This window comes from Microplitis mediator, chromosome 5 (assembly GCF_029852145.1).
Source record: "Microplitis mediator isolate UGA2020A chromosome 5, iyMicMedi2.1, whole genome shotgun sequence".
Classification (NCBI taxonomy): domain Eukaryota; kingdom Metazoa; phylum Arthropoda; class Insecta; order Hymenoptera; family Braconidae; genus Microplitis; species Microplitis mediator.
The window spans coordinates 12,371,839-12,396,307 of NC_079973.1; the positions used below are offsets into that span (position 1 = coordinate 12,371,839).

General features: G+C 31.3%; 1 protein-coding gene across 1 annotated transcript in view; it reads right to left on the minus strand.

Annotated features, from left to right (window-relative positions):
* Positions 1-2,059: 2,059 nt before the first annotated feature.
* LOC130669181 (5-oxoprolinase) overlaps positions 2,060-24,469 on the minus strand; it is a 30,240-nt gene continuing 7,830 nt past the window's right edge. The window contains exons 2-20 of the mRNA XM_057471948.1: positions 23,734-23,930; positions 23,227-23,651; positions 21,371-21,533; positions 19,498-19,583; positions 19,184-19,385; positions 18,852-19,112; positions 17,368-17,493; positions 17,085-17,286; positions 16,782-17,004; positions 14,273-14,411; positions 13,924-14,201; positions 13,579-13,839; positions 13,378-13,483; positions 13,142-13,309; positions 11,712-11,956; positions 10,418-10,529; positions 10,111-10,335; positions 9,670-10,011; positions 2,060-2,351 (exon numbers count right to left, since the gene is read on the minus strand). Coding sequence (XP_057327931.1) covers positions 2,211-2,351; positions 9,670-10,011; positions 10,111-10,335; positions 10,418-10,529; positions 11,712-11,956; positions 13,142-13,309; positions 13,378-13,483; positions 13,579-13,839; positions 13,924-14,201; positions 14,273-14,411; positions 16,782-17,004; positions 17,085-17,286; positions 17,368-17,493; positions 18,852-19,112; positions 19,184-19,385; positions 19,498-19,583; positions 21,371-21,533; positions 23,227-23,651; positions 23,734-23,904 — 3,876 coding nt within the window. The 5' untranslated portion in view covers positions 23,905-23,930 and the 3' untranslated portion in view covers positions 2,060-2,210. The remainder of the gene's footprint in view (positions 2,352-9,669; positions 10,012-10,110; positions 10,336-10,417; positions 10,530-11,711; positions 11,957-13,141; positions 13,310-13,377; positions 13,484-13,578; positions 13,840-13,923; positions 14,202-14,272; positions 14,412-16,781; positions 17,005-17,084; positions 17,287-17,367; positions 17,494-18,851; positions 19,113-19,183; positions 19,386-19,497; positions 19,584-21,370; positions 21,534-23,226; positions 23,652-23,733; positions 23,931-24,469) is intronic.

The following is a 24,469-nucleotide window of genomic DNA, read 5'->3' on the forward strand; positions in this document are numbered from 1 at the left end:
TTGAATCCTATTTAAAATTTTTAATCGGAATAAATCGGTTCCAATCGGAAAATAATATTTTTATGTCGTTTTTATTTTCCAGTTGGAACCGATTCATTGCGATTAAAAATTTTCAATGGGATTTAATTGGTTCCAATTGGAAAACAATAATGACATATAAATATTATTTTCCAATTGGAACCGATTTATTCCGATTAAAAATTTTAAATAGGATTCAATCGGAAAATAATATTTTTATTGTTATGCACTTTTTCCGATTGAAACCGATTCATTCCGATTATACTCAATCGGATCCCAATTCGATTTCAATCGGAATTCTTAACCAGAGAACCGTTTAAACTTTTTTAAATGCTCTTACTCTTCCGCACCTTTCTATGTAAAAAAAATCTGGACAACGGTTGGTCAGATTTTTTGAGCTCAAAGGACTCGAACATGTCTCAACAATAGTGTTTTTGAGCTCCTTGAGTTTGGAAATACTGGAAAGTTTTAGGGCTAGAACCACAGGGTCAAGCGTTTTTTAGATTTTAAATTTTAGTAATTACGGGAAAATTTTTTCTTCTCCTTGTTGAAATTTCAAAATAGTTGCACTACTCAAGAGGACCAACTTACCTATGCTATTTCTAGCGAATTTATATAAACATTTATCATTGCTTAATGCAACTAGAATTTAATTCTGTTCATGAAATTACACGCTTTTAGTCGTATTCAAATCTTGGAGGTAATTGCTATTTCGATTTCCGGTCCAAAGCAATTACTACCTTACGGTCATTTGAGACGAATCAATCAAATGTGATACATAATAAATAAAAAAAATGTAATAGATTTCATTTTTAATATTGATATAGATAGGGATTTGTAACAAGATTAATATAAAATCGTCTAGCCGCATCCAGTCGAATTAAAAATTTTTTTGTTGATGAGAATGTATAGAGAAAAATATCAAAGAACAATTCAAAAATCTTAATTTACTTATTTTTAAAAACTTTTTAGACTACAAGGTAAAAGTGCGTGTGTGCGAGAGCGTGTTTGTGCGAGTATATGCGTGTGTGCAAATGTGTGCGTGTGTGTATTCAGGTGTGTATGTAAGTGTACGTGTGTGCCTGTGTGTGTGTGTCCGAATTAGTTTGTGCATGTGTGCATGCGTATCAGCTGATCAGTAATATAATATGCGAGTTTTTACTTCGATTTTATTTAGTGGAGTTATTTTTTATTAATATTTCCAAAACTCCTCTCCGGAGTGAATTTCACTTCCCTGCTTAGAAAATCCGATAGATTCTTATAGCTGTATGTATAAGGCCCTATACTTAACTATAGCACTTCTCATAGAACTCATTCATTCTTATAAAATCTCTATGGGAATCTATAAGAATCTATGGGATTCTATAAGATTTTTTAAACAGGGTCCAGAAGTACTAAATTCACTCCGGATTTAATCCACATTCACTCCGCGAATTTTTCACAGTGTAGAAATTTGTCATTTACAATCGGTATTCTCGGTACAGAATTGAGCTCATAAGTTAATTAGACGTTTTAAACATGAGAGGTATACAAATTTATTCAATAACGTAACTTTTATATATACTTACTTCCATGATAGTAAAAATAATTCCGATAAATATGTTTATATTTATAATTAATAATTTCCCATTAGTTCCAAAACTTTTCATGCTTACCTGTGGCGCTCTATGTCAGTATACTGATCGCTGCGATAATTTTATCAGCAAATGAGAGTAAACATAGGAGAGACTGGGTCACCGTGACTCACCTAAGCGTATTTTATGTGTAAAAAGTCTTTCTGGGACACGAATGCCCGCTATCAGAAATTATTTTTGAAAAATTTCTGTTTGATAAAAAATAACTTTAATTTTTCTATTTTCGAATTTTCTTGATGGTTCGATTTTACCCCAAATATTTTGGATTGCTTCTGAATACTTTACAAATTTTAAAACACGAAATAAGTTTCAACAAATAAGTTTGTTTTTGTTTTTACAAAATATTGGGGACGAGTCATCTTGCCCTAGTCTCTTCTGCTGTATTAAAGTACGAAATAATAAAAAGCTTTAGTTTCTCTTGATAGAATATATATTATTAGTATGAATTATATAGTTGCAGTAGTTAACATAAATTAACTCATATTAATGTATTATTATTTTATATGATTGATGTTTGTTTATCATGTAGTGTATAATTTATGGATTGAGCAAAAAAAACTAAACCGATTCTTGGGCTTTTCGATACTCGTAAACACTTCCGTGCTCGACAAAAGTCGTGACGTTTTTCGTTACAGCGGATAATTCTGTTCCAGGAACGCCATATCCACCACCACCGGGAGTTTCAAGAAGAAATGTATCCTAAAAAAAAAAGAACGAATTAATAGTATATTGTGTGACAAGGGATAAAACAGGACGATTTCAGACTAGGGTGAGGTTGGCTGCCGGAGCCACCGGCGAGGGCTGACATCACGCGCAGTCTGAAATCGTGTTTTATCCTGAGTAACACACTATATTTTTCATGATTGCCTGCATCGGAACTTCAAGATTCAGTGTCAGAAGCCAGTAAAAAAACAAGTTAATTTCAAGCCGATGATAAGGAGAACTGATAAAGAATTAAAAATATGGTTACGTCCGTTAATGTCCCCGGATAAATATCCCCGGACACAATATCCCTGCGACAAAATATCCTAGGAACAATATATCTCTGGGACGAAATATAAAAAAAAAATAGTTTTATTATTAGATTCGGTCCACTGTCTTTTAGGTCCAAGATGGGAAATTTCAGAGATGGCCGGCAAGGTCTGTTGCTTTCTCTTTCCCTATTGAAGCATATAAATAAAAAATTTTCAAATAATTAAAAACATTAGTAGAGAAGATTAATTAGCTTATTATCGTGATGTGCCCTTTTTTGTACGGATTTTGTGTGTGTTTATTCGAAAATAGGCCAACACATAAGCTTGTTCTCGTGCTGGGCCCAAAACACATTACCAGAAGATAGTTGTAAATGAAACAATAGATGGCACTCCAATACAATTCTTCAAATTTCAAATTTCAAATTCTAACAAAAATATATTTACATTGAAACTAATTTATTACCATGATTTTTAATAGAAATTTTGAACTATTGTGATATTTTTTCGGGGAATATTTTGTCGAGGGATATTTTGTCGCGAAGATATTATGTCCGGAGATATTTTGTCGCAGGGATATTTTGTCCGGGAATATTAACGCGTGTCACCGAGAAATATGTGATTTACAGTCACTTATTAAATAGTAAATAAGACAAAATATTATTTTCACTCATTTCTTAGTAATTTTGTTAGGTTAATAAAAACTGTCACTTAAAAAATGAAATGAGTAAACTGAAGTGACAAGTAAACAAATGAGAATAATAAAGCTGCAAATGAATATTAAATATAACTTACACCAGGCAGAAACAATTGTGTTTCTTCCCAAGGGAGAAAACACGCATATTTCTGCCCGCTGTATGAAGGTATTTTTGTAGGGCTGCAATTAAGCCGAGACAAGACAACATTGGAACGATCTTGTCTCGATCTTGACACTTTCCGTCTCGTCTTGATCTCGAACTCGAAATGTAAGTCTCGTATTGATCTCGAAAATTAGTCAATTGATTATATCGTCTTGTCTTGTCTTGTCAAAATATTGTCTTGGTCTTGAATTACTCTGAATTTTTCTTAAATTAATTTAAAATAGTTTACACAATTATATTTCATTAGTTTGTAATTTATAATTGGGATAATTTTTAAAAATGTCTTGAATTTGTTATTAAATTCTTCGTTCTTTTTTAAAATAAACGAGCTTCCATAGTATTTTTAAAATACTATTTTAATTCCATGTAATAAAATTAATAATGTTAAATTATAGCAGCAGGTCAATGAGCAGCTAGGGGTCTTACTCAAGATACTTATTCCAGAATCTTGCTTAAACACGTGTTACCATGGCACCTCTAGTATATCGAAAGAAAAAAATTTTGATTTATTTAATGCGAAAAATTCAAAAATCAAAACTAAAATATCTATTTGATATTTCCCAATAAAATATGTAAATTTAATAACAGTAACAATAATAACAGTAAATTAAATCACAAGTTTTATTTAACAGTTTTTAAATCATTCTTAAAACTTTTTTTAATCACAAATTTTTTTTTTAATAGAGCTCTATTGCACTGTCGTAAACAACAACGATTGACTACATGAATTATAGTCATGTGTAAACAGAAAATCTTGATAAAACTATTTCACATATATTTATTATATTGTATTGGCTCTTGTCAAGATTTTCGATGGTCTTGGTCTTGGTCTCGATTTTGCTATCTATAGTATCGTCTTGGTCTCGTCTTCATAAGTCGAGACGAGATCGAGAAAAGATCAAGATAATCTCGATCTTGAGTGCAGCCCTATATTTTTGAATTACGATTTCGCAATCAGTTGTTTGCGGCATCGGCTTGAAATAAGCTTGTTTCGACGGGCTGTAGAGACACTGAAACTCCAAGTTTCGATGCTAGTATCATGAAAAATTTAATTAGTTTGTCAGATGATTCTATAAATTATAGTTTATAAAATAATTTGCCCGACAGTTTAAACTGCAGTTTTTCGCTTAAACTTTTCAAGCTTAGTGCTTTTAAAGAAGTTCCTATATGAATTTAACACATTAAAAATTTTTTTCCGCACTATTTACTTTTTTTTTTACTTCAATATACATGCCAAGTTGAAGTTACTACAGTGACAAAGCATTCCCTTGTCTTTGTAAAGCGTATAAAGAAAAAAAGTAGATGAGTATGTTGATAAGTACTCCGCTCACAGATTTTTATCTTACACGTCGAACTACTACTCTTGTCACAGAACTATCTTACATATTCTCTCTTTGCAACATAGCAAATAAAACCACATCTTTTCAGCGGTATAGCTCCTATCAAGCCAATCTCTCGAGTATGATTCTCAGCTGCTTTATTTCTATCTTTTTTTATTATCATTATTACCTTTACTTTGTTTTATTTCTTTCGACTCCATTATCTTTACCGAATCAACGTTGCATAGAAAAAAATTACGAGAGAAAAAAAAAATCATTTTATGTTCATCAACATCTTATTATATGTACATTAGGGTGCTTCAAAAAAATAGACTATTCTTTTTCGCTGACACTTCAATATTGTTGTGTACAAGAAAAGATTCCCTGAAAGTTTGAACCCTTAATATTAATTTTCAGTACTTCATTTTTCATTTAAAATTTTTCCCATTTAAAATAAGCATACAAATCAAATAACTTTTTTATTAAATCGCTATAGCGTAGCCGGATTTTAAGCTATCATTTTGAAATCAGTTTTTATTTGTGGAGTATTTGTTGCTTTTTGAGAGTCTACAAAACGATTTTGCTCTAACTCGATCCATGTCGATTGTATCAGCTCCGAAAGTCAATGTTTCCACTTTTTTCATATATTTTTGTTAACAGTTGAAAAAACGGCTCATCTTACAAAAAATATGTATAGTACCAATCTCTTAGAGAATTTTATCCTGAACAAAATTATTCATTACATTTATATTGCTAAAGTGTATTATTCATGAGATACAACCAGTTGAATATTTTACAGTTAACAGGGGTTATGAGATATTTTCAGCTGAGTTTTTTTCGGAAGCAAATCTCTAAATACAAAATATAGACCGCACATTTCTGCACTACTGTCTAATCTAGCAGAGTGCGCTTTAATTGTTTTATAATATTCGTTCGTTTAAGAGAAAAACCCGGCCAAAGTTTCTGCACATATACTGCACAAGTGCAACAAAGATAGTACCGTTTGAGGACTTGAGTATAATAGAAAGAAAAGTACAAACCCCTCTTAAAAAAACTTGTGCTATATTGAGCTTACAATGTAGATGTGTATATATTAGACTGTGTCAGAAAAATCTAGTATTTTTAACTTCGGTTTATCATCAACAATCGGTTTATTCGTTAGAGAGATATCGTTGATGGAAGAAATGGTGAAAAACGTTTTTTTTCGAATATCTACAAAAAAATTGAATCAATCGATTTCAAAATCTAATCAGTTCTAGAACTTAATAAAACACGTCGATTGCCACCTTAACCGTCTCAATCGATCAATTCGTTTGAGAGATATCGTTGGAGAAAAAATGGTAAAAAACGTTTTTTTTCCGAAAACAACGGCATACAAAAGTATTTTCGAGCTCGAAGAGCTTGAAAATGTATTCACAATAATGTTTTCGTACTCAAGGACCTCGAAAACAGCGGGAAGTTTTAGGGCTGGCCCGCAGGGTCAACTGATAGACCGATTTTTTTTTCTTAGTTTTATCGAAATTATTATTGGAAATGACGAAAAACTATTCCTCATAAAATTTGAACTCTCAATGTTAACATCTACAGTGCATCTAATGAGTTTACTTTTCAGCTTTGGAATTTTATAAGTCATCGATAGATTAATTCGCTGAAAAGATCGATAGATAATTTTATTAGGAATTGAACCGTCTACAAAATGGGTATCTTATTATTTTTTGAAGTATCCACTTTTTCAAAAGTTATTCGAGGTCGAAGTTGAGTTAATTGTAAATTTCAATGTTATTTGTCTTTCCCGACGAAATTATCAGTTTTATCGCTAAATACCATGAGACTTTTTTGAAGATCATTTTATTTCCCTAAAATTGTCTCTTATAAAGTTTTCGGAATGGCATGTGTATAGATTAGGGTGGCGCAAAAAAACCGACTATTTTTTTTTTTTCCATCTCGCATGAAAATTTGTTGGTTTACGATGTTTTAAGAAGCCTCTTCACAAATCAGCTCAATAAAAAATTTTTAAGAGGTCGCTCACGAATTTTGAAAATATCAAAAATGATCGAAATTCGGATTTTTATTAAAAAAATTTTTTTTTTCTCGTGGCAGCAATAGTTTATATTTGTGAAATCATGACTATGCTGGAAATTTCAGCCCAAAATTTAAATATTTAAACGGCGCTCAAGAATTTCGAATATTAACTGATAATATGTAACTAATAGTTTGAATTAGTTTTTATAACTCAATTATTGTCATTCCACTTAAATATAACTTTTGCATAACCAAAAATATACAGGACAGTCTTAAACAATAAAATTTGGTAAGTTTTGAATAAGTGAAAAAACCTACAAATTGGATTAAAAAATAAAAAAGTATGTAAATAACTTATTATTTCTATTTCTCGGGTTATATTTTCATTCATTGTCATGCAAATTGATGGTGAAAAAATCGAGAAGCTGTATTATTAATATTTAAGGGTCGCTCAAAAACGTCCAAGAGACTGCGCTCGAAAACATTCAAAATTCTTGAGCGCCGTTTAAATATTTAAATTTTGGACTGAAATTTTCAGCATAGTCATGATTTTACTAATATAAACTATTGCTGCCACGAGAAAAAGAAAAATTTTAAAATAAAAATCCGAATTTCGATCATTTTTGATATTTTCAAAATTCGTGAGCGACCTCTTAAAAATTTTTTATCGAGCTGATTTGTGGAGAGGCTTCTTAAAACATCGTAAACCAACAAATTTTCATGCGAGATGGAAAAAAAAAAAATAGTCGGTTTTTTTGCGCCACCCTAGTATAGATATATATATGATATAGCCGCCAAGCCTGGCCTAAGCCAAGACGAAATGAATAGCGATATGTCGAGAGCTACCAAACACGATAAAGGCGGTATACCGGAAGAAAAGAGGTCACATGGCATTTGTAAAAATAAAATCTTTACGAGGATGCATAAAACTGCGGGAATCCAGGTCTTATGTAGATAATGTATATGCGACATATTTATATCCATTCACTACATAGTACATAATGGAATACGTACATTTCAAATAACGTTTGTTATACCTTTGGATAATTTTTTTTTGTCATAAATAGCCCGTAAAAAAATCAAATTTGAAAATCGACGGCTTTTAGCTATAACCCCTTAACCGATATTACTTAAAAAATTTCGGTTAAGACGGTATTGTAAGAAGCCGCCTAAATAAAGTAGAGAGGTAACATCGATTTTGTTCCTAAAATTCCACAGCGGAGTACGTATACATTTATATAGATTAAGTCGTACTAACAAATATTTTTATTCTTTCAAAATAATATATACGAACTTGGCATATATTTTAACAATTTTGTTAATTAATACAGTGAATATATATCATCTCAGTTCCCTTATTAAAAGAAATGATTTAAAATTAGATAAAATAATTTTTAATGCTTTTAAATACTTTGAATAAGGTACCGGTGGGTATTAAGGCCTAGCTAAGGGATATTTTGAATAGAATCAAAAATATTGCATTTAATTATCGAAATGTATCCTTAATCTTTATTTCAATACATTAGCTATAAAATATGATGAAGTAGTGGTAATTTTTACCATAAGCAAACAAAAAATTAAACTTTTATAAAAATCATCCCGAGTCAAAATTAAAAAGGTGATTTGAGCCTCCAAATCCTACATGAGGGTAAGGAGGTTCAAATCATCTTTTTAGAATATGAAGATCCATGCATTAAAAAGGTGATTTGAACCTAAACGTGGTAACTTTGTCCGCTTTTACCAAGTTGAGGTTCAAATCATCTTTTTAAAAAGGTAAAATAAGCCTCCAGAGCCTAAATTTATGGATCGAGTAAGACTCTCATCGGATCGCGTACAATTGGTAAAGAAACAGAAGGGAAAAGGGGGCCACTAATTAGAAATGGCTGCCATGATCGAAAAAATTTGAAATTTGAAAATTCCGAAAATAATTTCTTAGCAATAAATGTTTTGTTGTGAGTTAAAAAATAACAAAATTTAAAATATTAATAATAATAGCTAAACTTCTATGAGTAGGCGTTCGAATAGAATAGTACTATGTCATTCGAAATTCGAATTGAATAATTAGAGCCTTTGACTTATTAGTATATGATCAATTAATTATTTTATGTGAACAATAAATACAAACGAAGTACTGGAAAACGGAAACTGCCGAAGAATTTGAAAAAAACTGCTGAAAAATAATCTGCTGCCACCGGGATTCGAAACCACGACCTTACGAATATGATGCACAACCACTGTCGCACTGCTACTCGGACGCGCACGGTCAGTTGGAAATATCTTTATGTATGACAATAATATCATGCTAAAGAATTGAGCTCACTCGAAGTTACCGATTTTAGGACATCGAGGATTTAAATAACATATTACATTCAGCGGCAAGTGCAACATCAAAAGAACTGAGGCTTTGGAGGCTCAAACTACTGTTTTAATTTTGACTTGGGATACGAATAGACCTTATTTTACTACAATAGGGTAATAAGGCCTACGGGTTAAACAAACTGTAATAGTTAAACTATACTTAATAAAATTGGTATTATAGATAAATCATATTGTTATGATTGGCTTCGCCCCCCAACCCCCACCGAGGCTTCACCCCTGGACCCCCTTGGAATACCTTTTTTCCACGGAAAAATTAGCGAGGAATTGAAAGACAATGTAAGACATGATACGATCGAATAGTAAGGCAGAATATGAAGTTCCACATGAGATCGGTAATCAATTGAAAAATTGATTTTCCGAGCCTATTTTTTCCCGATCTATTTTTTCCGATTACCCGCTTCACAGGCATAGTAAACAGGATAATCGTGCATGTGTTGAATAAAATAGTTAAACAATGAAAACTTACTCCAGGGTAAACAGGTACTGCAGTTTTTGGCCCGAGATTTATTTTTCTCCCGTCAATTCTTGTTAAAGTATTACGTCCACGTGCACCCGGTAATCCACCTTCTAGACCAGGGGGGTTATGCGATCGTCTTTCGGTTAAGATAGAAAGCATCATTGGTGACCTGAATTTCATTTCACGAATAACACCATCACCACCACGATAAGCACCATCTCCACCGCTATTAGGGCGTAATGAAAATTTTTCTAATACCACAGGATAACGCAATTCCAAAATTTCAGGATCAGTGATTCGTGTATTAGTCATATGTGTGTGAACTCCTCCACGACCATGCCAAGTTGGACCCTTGAATTGAGAAGCAAAATATTTATTAAAAATGTAGAAAAAATTTATGCCTTGACGTAACTATAACTTTGAAACATAATAATATTATCTATTTCATACAGCTCCACTTCCTCCAGCGACAGTTTCGTAGTAACCCCAAGTATCTGTGCCTAAAGTTATATTATTCATACATCCTTGAGATGCGGCACAAGCACCAAAAGCTGCTAGTACTACATCAACAACTCGTTGTGAAGTTAGAACATTCCCACCAACAACAGCAGCTTCTTCTGAAGGATCCAGAAGTGAACCTTTAGAAATTACTATCTTAACCGGTTTCAAGCAGCCCTAAAATATTTTCTTATTATTATTATTTTTCTGTGATCTTTTTAAGTCCCGTGTTAGTTTGACGATATAAATTAGTTCATACTTGATTCAAAGGTACATCGCGACCGACGATACACCTCAGGCAATAAATTATAGCAGATAATGTAACTGCACGTGGTGCATTGCAATTACCCCAAACTTCATACCCAGTACCGCTGTAAAAATGAGAAAATAAAAAATTTAAGTCCATCAATAATTGTCTTCCTTTCACTTTTTTTTAATAAATAAAAAAGTTTCCCAATAAGATATAATTATTAAAAGAAAACAAGTTAAGAAATCGGGGTAAATTGAGATCTTCAGTAGTTATGTTACACTCAGAAAATTAAGTAATTGTGTTTATTATGCTAAATTTTTAATTCCAATCATCTAGAATGAATGGAACGTTTTTCAATGCAAAAATAGTTAATGTTATGACTTTTTTTAATAGAATTAATAATTATTGAATGATAACTTCTGCAATAAATTTCATAACAGTTACTATCAGGATGGTAACAATTACCATCAGGATGATAACAGTTACTATCAAGGATGATAATTAATATTATTGATTGCAATTCAAAAATTGATCGAAAATTCAATAATTTTCAATTACTGCTGCGAAATTGTAAATTTTCGAGTACAAATATGATGACAAACATACTTAAGTTTTATTTATAAAATTTTTACAAGAAAATGAAAATTTTTTAAAAGTTGTATTACAAGTATTAAAATTATTTATATTATAAACTCTTCATTGGCGTACTAGCCCTATTTTAATTTTACTTTCAAATTGTAAACAAATATTTTCTATTTAAATTCATAATTTAGTAGTGTACATTTTATTGTTTAAAATTTTGAAATAAGTTACCGGACAGTAGTCTAGATCAGCGTAAAATAAAAATTTCCAAGCGAGAGAGCTTCTGTCAATATCTTTGAATGATTCAGTATGCTCATCAAACTAAGAATCATTCAAGTACTGAGTAATAAATAAAATTTGGTCATTATTAACATTTAGTATTTTTTGAACCTTGTAACTATTATAATTTCTGATGGTAACTGTTACCATCCGGATTATAAATATAACCATTTAGAATAATAATAATAATTAACTCTAGTTAACATACAGGGTTGTAAGAATTATTATAAATAAGGTGAATATTACAATCTAGATGATTTATACAATCATATAGATAATATTCACTACTATTGGATTGATGGTAGAAATTTTACCACAACTAGACAGTAGTTTCTATTATTAAATTTTCTGAGTGTATATTTTTTATTAGAATTTGAAAATATATCGTTTTATCTTATAGAGTCTCTACTTGTCCTGTTTTACTGTAATTATTTTGACGTACGTAAAATCACAAACCGCTTCTCCATTATCTATATCGAATTTTAGATGCAACTGAATAACACTTCCATCGTCAAGATAATCCGTGGCCGTGACATTGGTACTACCTGTTTTGCGTAGCAACTTTTCACCAACACACCTTAGCATTTCACGTACAGCCAACTCCGCATTTTGTTGGATATGACCCATGTACGCTTGGACAACTTCCAAGCCGTAAATGTCGATGAGCTCGTTTACCAGCTGCGTGCCCTGTTAACCAATCTTACAGTCAATATACTGCACTATACAATATATATATATATTTCGGTGCAAAAGGAAACCAAATGTTGTTTTCTACTTAAAAGTAGGAAAAAAAGTTGTATTTAATTAAAAAATAATCCTCTCGTAATTAAAAATTTTTAATTGAATTTTGAGCGATCACGCAAATCAGTTTTTAGTATTTTTTAGGGATGTACGAATATCTTTTGAATCGAATCGAATATTAATATTCGATTCGAAATTCGAAAAATTTCGAATAATTCGAACAATTCACGAATTATCGAAACATCACTGGATTTTCTATTGTTTCCAATTTGAATTCCATTATATCGTGTATCAAAATAATCTACTTACGAATAATATATGTTTTGATTAAAAATCAATTACAGGAAGAAAACAATTGCTCAATTTCAATATATGTTCATCTCTGTCAGTAACATAAAAAATCTAGATACTAATATTGGCAAGAGATCTTTTCAATTCATTTTGGTTATTATAATTATTATTTTGCGTTTGAACAAAAATTTGTAGCAAATTTTCATACTAATTTTTCTATTTGTGTAATTATACTTCATGGTTTAAATAAAATGTATATTAATTGTAAATTTCATATTTGAATATCGAACATAACAAACTCTGAATTCAAAATACTTGAAAATTTGCAAATAATATAATAATTCGCGAATAATTCGGAAAAAATTCGAATTATTCAAGAATCTTCGAATTATTCGATTCAAAACTCGAATCGAATATTAATATTTGATTCGGAACGAATAATTCATAAGTTCGAATTATTCGCACACCCCTAGTATTTTTCTAATGGTAACAAAAATATAAACGCTGTCGATTGTTTCTTTATATATTAATAAAAAATAATCGTTTTGTATATAATTGACAAAAGTAAATTCGAAAATGAGATTTTGAACCCATTAAAAATATTAAAATAATTTACCCAATTAAATTGTTGGGTAGAAAAAATTTAAAAAATGAAAAAACACTGAAAACATATTTGCGAGCCCTCTTAAATGAAACCAAAATTTTGTACATACGATATTGTTTTTTCATTGAATACAATAATTCCTTGCCTTCTGTTGGGAAACAATATCAGTTTTTTAAATTATCCTCATATATATAATGCATGAAAATAATAAAATATAAAATTATATATAATTGAACCTTATGATTAGCAGCTATTTGTGCTTTAAGATCACTAATATTATCAGATAAATTTCGTGTTCCCGAACTACCAGGTATTTTTCCCGGTGCCATTAATTCATCAGTCAATTCTTTCTCTCGAAAATGGCCTTTGTGAACGACTAAGAAGCTTTTAAAAGTTGCTCCTTCCTAAAAAAACAACAATTACTTAAAGAACAGTTTTCAATAATAATTTGAAGATTTAATAAATAATTCACTTGAAGCAAAGTAGTAGAGTGAGGTGGCATTGAACCCGGCGTAATACCACCAATATCCGCATGATGACCTCTACTGGCTACAAAAAATACGGGCTTTGGTAAATCTCTAGCAGAAATAAAAAACAGGCATAAGTTGTATGATATACCGAAAAGGTAGGTTCAGAAAATTCATTAGCATTTATTATTACTTTAGTAACATACCCATAGAAAACAGGTGTAATTACAGTTAAATCCGGTAAATGTGAACCACCTGCGGAAGGGTGATTAGCTAGGATTACATCCCCTTTAGTAAATTCTCCTTTGAATGCTTTCATTTGGTACTGTACTGTCTCTTGCATTGCCCCTAGATGAACTGGAATGTGAGGTGCATTTGATACGAGACCACCATCTGGTCCAAATATAGCACATGAGAAGTCGAGACGTTCTTTTATGTTTGTAGAAATAGACGTTCTCTGGAGAATTCTTAATAACAAAAATAGTATTTCGTTGATCGGATGTTTTTTAAAACAACGTCTATTCATTTCGTTATTTATTCTTTCAAATTACCTTCCCATTTGCTCAGCAATACTCATAAATCGATGAGAGAAAATACTTAAATGGATAGGATCTAATTCCGTAGTGATGTCAGAACGCAAACTTTTGCCAATACTAATACGAATATCGCCCCGAGATGTAATACAAGCTGTACAACCAGGTTCGATCAATATTGTACTTAAACTGTCCATTATAATTGCTGGTCCATCAATTCTATGACCGTGACTGAGGGCGTGCATTTGATATATATTTGTGTTTTGATACCCTCCATCAAAGTACACATTTGTAACCTAATTATATTGAGGTGTATTATAATTGGATGTATTCTTTACATATAATTGTTCGATAAAATAATTATTACCTTCTCAGGTATTGGTGAATCAGTTGCTTTTGGAAATTCAATTTCTTCTGGAATTTTTGATTGCCCTATACCACGAACTCGAATATCATTAACAAGAATTTTACGGTCAGCCATTGTAAATCCAAATTCGGTTTGATATCTTGAAAAATAATTATTTCCTTCATAATGTATTTCTATATATATATTAGAGTGTCTCAAAAAATCGACTTTTTTTTTTTTTTTCGAAGAACATTGAAAAATCGACAGAGTATCTCTTGACAAAGACCCTGTTAAAATATGAGACCTTAATATTAATATTTAAAGGTGGCGATTCATGATTTTCTATTTTCCATTTAAATAACATGGGAAAAAAAAATTTTTATTTTGGAATTTTATACCTCGGCGATGGCTTATTAAGCAGATAAGTTCAGGATATATTTTTGTAGGGAATTGAACGCTCTACAAAAAAAGTCTCTTATCATTTTTTGATAAATCCATCTGTTCAAAAGTTATTGGAGCTCGAAGTCAAGTTAGAGTAAATTTCGAGATCTTTTTACTTTTCCGGCGAAACTATCGGACTTATCATGAAATGTCTCGAGATCTTTTTTTGTAGACAATTTTATTTCCTACAAATTATTGTTGATAAATTTTTTTCAAATTCTGCATTGTTTTCTAGTTGTTTTCATTTTAATACCAAGCTCTTAAAATCGATTAGAACACTACTTTTTTAGGAGCTTGGCATTAAAATGGAAATAACTAGAAAAAAATGCAGAATTTGAAAAAAATTTATCAACAATAATTTGTAGGAAATAAAATTGTCTACAAAAAAAGATCTCGAGACATTTTATGATAAGTCCGATAGTTTCGCCGGAAAAGTAAAAAGATCTCGAAATTTACTCTAACTTGACTTCGAGCTCCAATAACTTTTGAACAGATGGATTTATCAAAAAATGATAAGAGACTTTTTTGTAGAGCGTTCAATTCCCTACAAAAATATATCCTGAACTTATCTGTTCAATAAGCCATCGCCGAGGTATAAAATTCCAAAATAAAAATTTTTTTTTCCCATGTTATTTAAATGGAAAATAGAAAATCGTGAATCGTCACCTTTGAATATTAATATTAAGGTCTCATATTTTAACAGGGTCTTTGTCTAGAAATACTCTGTCGACTTTTCAATGTTTTTCAAGAAAAAAAAAAAAGTCGATTTTTTGAGACACTCTAATATATATATTAGGGTGACGCAAGAAAACCGATGTATGTATGTACGTGCGTACTTATGTAAATATTCTATAACTTTTGAACGGATAAACCGATTTAGATTTTTAGGGTGGCATTCGAAGCGACTGATCAATTTCTACATACTGTGCCAAATCAAGCTTGATCGGTACAGTACAAAAACGACATGTGTAAGCATGTGTGGATATACGTGACTTATACAGTAACAAAATTTCGGAAATTTTAATTTAATCATTTTCAAATGTATATATCAGGGTGCTTTTTTTTTGCGACTGTTTTTTCTTTCGCTCCCATCCCGAAATGTTGTTGGAAATACCCCCAAAAAAATTCCCTGAGAGTTTGAGCCCTTAATATTAATATTAAGTACTCGACCACAGCGTGTGAAGATTTCCCATTTAAAATACACGTAAACTTGGGTTTTTATTTTTTAAACTTCTATAACCCCGCGGCATTTTATGATATCATCTCGCCCAAAGTCGGAATTTTCTCAAAATTAAATTTTCTACAAAAGTGCCCATTGTTGCAAAGTCGTAACTCATACAGGTGGGGTAGAACGGATCGCTAAACTGAATTTTTTCATAGGATTCTTGTTTTTTCTCTCAAAAACAAGACCTACCAAAAAAATGCAAATGATAATTTTATAGAAAATTTAATTCTCTACAAAAAAGGTCCTTAGCACCGAATCACTCAGATTGATATTTTCTGAGATATTAGTCAAATAAAAAAATCAATATTTTCTAAGATTTGATTCGACATTTTATGGGAATTCAATGCTACTTAAACTTCAATAATTAATATTTCAGAAAATATCAATCTGAGTGATTCGGTGCTAAGGTCCTTTTTTGTAGGAAATTAAATTTTCTATAAAGTTGTCATTTGCATTTTTTCTGTAGGTTTTGTTGTTTATGAGATAATGAGAGACAAAACAAGAATTCTATAAAAAAATTCAGTTTAGCGGTCCATACTACCCCACCCGTATAAGTTACGACTTCGCGACAATGGGCACTTTTGTAGATCATTTAATTTTCAAAAAATCCCGGCTTTAGGCGAGATGATATCATAAAATGCTGTGGAGTTATAAAAGTTTAAAAAATAAAAACCCAAGTTTATGTGTATTTTAAATGGGAAATCTTCACACGCTGTGGTCGAGTACTTAATATTAATATTAAGGGCTCAAACTCTCAGGGAATTTTTTTGGGGGTATTTCCAACAAAATTTCGGAATGGGAGCGAAAAAAAAAAATAGTCGCAAAAAACAAGCACCCGAGTGTATATGTTCATTTTTGTTTTACCTTTCTAAAAAAGTTTGAACAAAATTTCCATGCTTTGTGTGTACTTCTTGTCCTTTTTCATTTAATTTTGGGGTACACATAAGTGAACCATCAGTACCTTCGTAACGTAAATGTAAATAATATTCAATAATTATTCGATCATCATTGAAATCTTGCTTATACAATTTATCGCGAACTTTTTTTTCCAAATTATCAAAACGTTCATCCAGTCTTTTGAATGAATCTATAAATACGAATTGTATTGTAAAATCACTTTTTCTATCGTTAATTATCGATTAATAATAATTAATAGCTATATAGGACCTTTATGATAAATTTCAGCACAAGACTCTTGAGCTTCTTCGACAACATCAGCAAGTGCCATCCCATAAGCTGATAAAATGCCAGCATATTTATGAACAAACACTGTTCCCATACCTAAAGACCGCGCGATTGCACAAGCATGTTGTCCACCAGCTCCACCGAAGCAAGCCAAAACATGCATTGCAGTATCATAACCTTTAGACTAATTGATAATTATTTAAATGATTGATAGTTTTTTTTATTTCTAGTGATAGAAAATATTTTTTAACTATTTTTTATTTACTTGTGTAAGAGCTCGAATCGGACGACACATTGTTTCATTAGCAACTTTAATTAGTCCCATTGCAACTTCTTCAATAGACATTTTCGTTGATGTTTCACCATTAACTGACGTTAAGTAATTATTGACCTACATATTTATATTTTATTTAATATAATAATTTAAGCAGTTTTTCTGAAGGATTCAAATTACTGTAATTTAGGGTTGTGTCACAAACCGCGTAGAGTAATTTTATTCAAAAAATGTTCCAAGAGAGTTCACTCTCTAAATCTGAAACAGTGAAAACCACTGCAAAATAGTGTATACACCCTCCTGGGTCGAAAAATTAGATCTGATTTTAGTGTAACTGGACTGCATTTGGACTAATTGGTCTGTATTTGAACTAGTTGATCTATTTTAAAATTTTTTTGAAAATTCTAAGCTGTTTTTGATCTAAAGACAATCAAAAACAGACTAAAAACACAATAATACGTCGAAAAAGTCTAATTTTGGTCTGAATAAAAGCAAAAGAAGGCAAAATATTTTGAGACGAAAGTCTGATTTTGATTTACAGGCGACCAAAACTAGACTAAAAATTATTTAAAACAAGTCTGAAAATAGTCTAAATAAGGAATAGTACACTGTAAAAAATCCGAAGTGAATCCGGATTGAAATTAAATCCGAATTCACTCCGGATTCACTCCGCCACTCGGAGTTCTGGAGTTTTAAAAAAAATCACTCCGCATGCGGAGTGAATTGGGAGTTTTTTTTAGCGGAGTGATCTCGGAGTGACGCGGATTTCATTTCACTCCCAATTCGCTCCGGTCCGGAGTTTTAACGTTTAAATTAATTTATATTAATTGTTAAACAGCGTGTGTGTGCGAGTGCGAGTGTCTGTGTGTGCGCGTGTCTGTAGATGTGTGTGCGTGCGTGAGTGCGCGTGCGAGTGTGCAAATGTGTTCGTGTATGTTTTCGGGTGTGTGCGAGTGTGTGTGCGCTTGTGCGAATGTGTTCGGGTGTGTGCGAATCGGTTGATCAGTATTGTATAATACGTGAATTTTTATTTCGATTTTACTTAGTGGAGTTCCATTTTATTAATAATATTTTTAAAACTCCCCTCCGGAGTGAATTTCACTCCGGAGGGATTAAATTAATAAAAAATTATCTACTCCGCGAAAACACCCCTGCGGAGTGAATTTCACTCCGAGGGGAGTAAATAATTAAAAATTCATTCACTCCGCATTCACTCTGGATTTAATCCGCATTCACTCCGCGAATTTTTTACAGTGTATGGGGAAAATTCGATTAAATTTCCCTTGTTAATTAAATAAAAATACGAAGTAAAATTGTATAGAAATAACTTACATTTTTATTTTATTTAAACCTGATCAAATTTTTCGACTCGGGCCGGCAAATCCGTCATAATTTACCGGAAATACAGAATTTGATTGTATTTTGAATCCATCATGGCAACTGAGGTTATTAAATCATAAATAAAATTAATATACTTGGCCGGTCAATTGTTCAAAAGCACTTATTGTAGCATTTTTATCAAGTGGTTCATTTTCATTTGGACCAAATATCTTAGGAAAGTATTCTGGCAAAAGACGGCCTAATACAAGATTCGCATCTGTTACTGCCAAAGGACCTCCTTTTTTGTAACAAGCTGGTCCTGGATGTGCTCCTGCACTATCTGGGCCAACTTCAAAAAGCCCTGATCTAAAGAAAAGCATCGAACCACCTCCAGCGGCAACTGTATTTATGTCCAACTAAATAAATTATACTTTATGGTACAAATATATGATATATGTCGTAAAGAACAAAAAAAAAAGTAATAAACCTGCGCCGCTTGAATAGTAACCCCAGCAGTTGTGCTCTCGTAAACGTGCTCATAAGATCCCGCGTAACGACTGACATCAGTTGATGTTCCACCCATATCAAAACCAATTATGGGTAATGACGTTTCTTTATTGTAAGTAGTTATTGCATAGCCAACAACACCACCCGCGGGACCGGATAAGATGGCCCGTGAACCGTTGAATCTAAAAATAAATATTTTTATAAAGAGTGTATTATATTTAGATCATCCTCAAATATTCCATTATAATAAGATATTTGCATGCTAAAATATATTTATGTATTCTTCTCACTTACGAATTCATAGGCGTAAGTCCACCGTCACTTTGCATAAAAAGTACATTCACACCCGCCAAATTATTTTTAAAGCCAGATGAAAAGCTCTGAAAAACATTATTTTAATATATTTTCTTTATGGTATGTGATAATGTTAAATTTTTTTATTCATTCATTCATTCCTTTATTCCTAGTCAAACAATGGATTTATCGATGATTGAAAAACAAAAGAAAATCTGGGCAATGGATGGTCCTGCGAGCCAGCCCCAAAACTTCCCGTTGTTTTCGTGCTTAAGAAGCTCGAACATACTCTTGAATAGGATTGTTTATTTATGAGCTTTTTAAGCTCAAACAAGATACGTTACATGTTAAAGTTTGAAAATTTACGAATGGTGAATAATTAATGAATAAGCTTTTTTAGATTTCTATTCACGATTATGTTGAACAAAATAAATGTATTTAGGCAGAAATCAATTTAAGTAATTAAAATGAGGAATTAAACGAATTTTGACTCAGATCAGAGCATTAATATTTAAAATATCCGAGAAAAATATTACAAACGGTATTTTTTCAATTTTTTTATTGATGATACTATTTGAACTAAAGAACATTACACTGTGTGATGATTGGAAGAGACCATGAAGATGAAGAGTTGATATGATTTTGAACACATTTTTTAACTTCCCGCTAAGAAAATTGTAAATTTTCAAAAATTCGGGAAGTTATAGGTTTCGGTCCGATTTACGAAAATCGAATTCCCATCAGATGTTGACGTTTTGAGGTCCTAGGAAGCTATTCTGACTAATTTCGAGATCATGTCCGAGTGTATGTATGTATGTATGTACGTACGTACGTATGTAAATACCTGTATCTTTTGAACGGATGAACCGATTTTGAACTTTAAGGTGTCACTCGACGCGGATTGTCAATATCTTGAAGCCGTGAGAAAATTGAGCTTGCTCGGTAGGACTCGTTCAGAGATATTCCAAAAATAAATTTTTTTCAAAAATGTTCTTTTTGGATAACTTTTAATGTGCTGGATGGATTGATTCCAAAATGGACTGGGCTCTAGAGCTTTATAAGCCGCGTCGAATGCCAACTCAACCATCAAAATCGGTTCATTCGTTCAAGAGAAACCGTTGTCGAAAGAATTAAAAAAAAAAAAAAAATTTATTTTTTCTGAAATATTTCAAAAACGACTCGATAAATCGAATTCAAAATTTGATCAGCTTTAGAACTTGATAAAACGCGTCGATGGCCACCTCAACCGTCTCAATCGGTTTATTCGTTTGAGAGATATCGTTGGAGAAAAAATTGTGAAAAACGTTTTTTTTTCGAAAACAACAGCATACAAACGTTTTTTCGAGCTCGAAGAGCTCGAAAATGTATTCACAATAATGTTTTCGAGGTTCTTGAGCTCAAAAACAGCGGGAAGTTTTGGGGCTGGCCCGCAGGGTCAACTGACAGACCTATTTGTTATATAGTATTCTAATTTATCTACAAAAAATAACATAAAATGTTACCCGAGTCGAAATTAAAAAGGTGATTTGAGCCTCCAAATCCTACACGAGGATAAGGAGGTTCAAATCATCTTTTTAGAATATAAAGATCCATACATCGAAAAGGTGATTTGAACCTAAACGTGGTAACTTTTTCACTTTTACCAAGTTTAGGTTCAAATCATCTTTTTATAAAGGTAAAGTAACAGCAAATGAGAATCTTTTGTAACAATCAATTTTTTTTTTGTTCCGAAAAAGATGTATTGTAAAATTTAAAAGCAATTGTATTTTTGTTTTTTAGAGGGAATCAATAACTCTATAAGGAATAAACTTTTACGACTAATCATAAAAAAATTTTTTATTAGTTTTCATTAACTTTATATACTATTGTATACCTGCAAATAAGTTTTAATATGGGGAGTTAAATAAGCATCTGCTGATACTGTAAATCCTCTTGGTACAATTCTAGTCATTGGCATTACTTCGTGAGACAGAGAAACTTGGGAAAAACCCATTTCTCGTGCAATTTTACCTATTCGACATTCGTGTTCAGTAAAACTAAAAACAAATTTAATACAAGCTCAGGAATTAAATGAAAACTTCAAGAGAGACTGGGGCAAAATAAAACACCATTTTCGAGACAAAAAATAATTTTTTAATAAAAAGAGTTGACCAACTTGCCTTATCCTTTTCTAAAAACCGTAACGAAATATTTTAACCCTGCTTAAGAAATCTGATAGATTCTTATAGCTATATGTATAAGGCCCTATATTTAACTATATACGGAAAAAAATAAATAGTAAATGAAACATTAGGGTGTCCGTTATTTCCCGAATCGATTTTTATTTACTGATCGCCCCCTGAATCTTTAGTTTATGACCTAAAAAAAAATATCCAACACAAACAGGCTCTTAATTTTCACATTAAACCGTGTCCAAATCATTTTATATTTCCCATTTAAATAACATGGGATTTTTAGACTTTTGACTCTGAATTTTTTTTCTCAGAAACAAAGGAGAGTAAAAATTTGATCGAAGCATATTCTGATAGGAAATTGAACGTTCTACAAAAAAGTTCTCTTATCAATTTTCGATAAAATAACTCCTTCAAAAGTTATTTAACGTTAAACTTGTGTTTGTTATCAATCCTATAATATTTTTAATTCTATTTTCATTTTTATCGTTTTTGGCTATAAAATCGTTGAAAGAAAAGATAGTTGTTATTATCACTAGAGTACCGATGATCATTTATGTAGATTTCATGGCCTAAACAGAAAATCAAGGGAAAAACAACATTGTTTTATGAGAAATAATAGAAATAACATACCTTTCCTCATACAGACGAACTTTAAAATGAATTAATGGAAAGTGATGAAATAAAAATGTAATACCTTCTTTGTCCATAATATTATAAGCAGATTTATTTTCATTTTTGCTTTCTTTATAATTTTTTGGTAAATAAACATGACAAATCATGTTGCTTTCACATGATTTGTCATGTTTCGGCTACATGATAATCATGTGGCAGCAACATGATTTGTCATATTTCGGCTACATGACAATTATGTTGCGGTAGCATGAGAAAAATCATGTGGCAGCAACATGATTTTCATGTTGCCTTAATAGCATAAAATTAAGCTGCAACAACTAAATATTTATGCTTCAGAAAAATTCTTTATTATCAAGCAACAATCAAGCAAAAAATCGATTTTTTGAAAATCCTGACTACCCCTAATCCCTTAAGCAAAAATATCATTTACAAATGATTTAATTTGATAATTTACTCTAATTTTCATCTGCAATATTATAAATCCGAAAAAATCTAGTTGCTTGATAATAAATAATTTTTCTGAAGCATAAATATTTAGTTGTTGCAGATTAATTTTATGCTATCAAGGCTACATGAAAATCATATTGCTGCCACATGATTTTCTCATGTTACCGCAACATGATTATCATCTAGCCGAAACATGACAAATCATGTGGATGCAACATGATTTCATCATGTTTATTTACCAAGACTGCACGATGTTGCATTTACTATTTATTTTTTTCTGTGTAGTACTTCTTGTAGAACTCATTCATTCGTATAAATCTATGGGAGTTTATGAGAATCTATTGGATTGTATGAGATTTTCTAAACAGGGTAAACAAAAAAAATATTTTTTTCTAAAAAATAGTATCTTTTTTTGGCTTGGTCTCTTCTAATTTAATTCAATACATATTTGAAAGAAACAAAAGCAAAAACTTACGAATAACTATGGGCTAAAACAACTGCAAGACTTGTAATACCATCTTCTTTTAAAGATTTTAAATCTTCTATCAAAGTTGTTTCATCGAGTTCTTGAATGACGTAGAAAAACTCATCGGTTGATCCTTTAACTTTTCTCCACTTTGAATTATCGAGTGAACATTTACCCGGTAAAGCAGGAACTACTCGACATTTAACTTCAACAACTTTAGAGTAAAGAACACTGGGTGTAATTACTTGTAAATCGAAAATGTTCGGACGAGCTTGATTTCCAATATAAAGTAAATCTTTAAATCCTTCATTTATTATTAACGCCATTTTAGCACCTTTTCTCTCTAACAATGCATTTGTCGCAACAGTTGTTCCCATACGAATCCAAGCTATTTTAGAAGTATCAACTTCGTGTGGCATAGAACATCCAGTTTCCTAATTTTTGTAGTATACAGTACATATTATTAATTGATTGCATATCTTGAACTATAGCCAACTAATTTTAGTGTCAACATACTTGTTCTAAAATTCGTCTTATTCCTTCTCTTGGAGCATCATCATAATTAGCAGGATCAACTGACAATAATTTCATAACTCGAACTTTACCTCCAGGACATCGTGCATAAATATCAGTGAATGTACCACCACGATCAATAGCAAACCCGAATTTATCATCCATTATTGTCATTGTCAAAATATTTACAATTGGATTAACTATAACAATTTAATCAATTTCACATAAGAAAAAAAAGTGGAAGGTTCTAAAGTGCAGACCTCAATCACTGATCGTTATCATTATTTTATTTCTTAATAACTACACGGAGAGAAATTTATAGTAACAATTACAATATATTATGGGAATGGTTCCCATAATGCATGGTAACCGGTTTTCTTGAAATGTTGATTATAGGAACGACACCCATATATTGTAGTTATCATTACTATAATATTGTAGTTATCATTATCATGATGTATGGAAACCATTACCATAATATATGGTAACCATGACTATATATTATGGTAATGGTTACCATAATATTATGGTAACCATTACTACATCATTATGGTAAACAATACCATAACATTATGATAACGATTACCATATATATGGTAACCATTACCATAATATATGGTAGCCATTACCATAATATCATAGTAATCGTTACCGTAATATTATGGGAACGGTTACCATGTATTATGGTAACCATGACCATAATATTATAGTAATGTTTACCATAATATCATGGTAATCA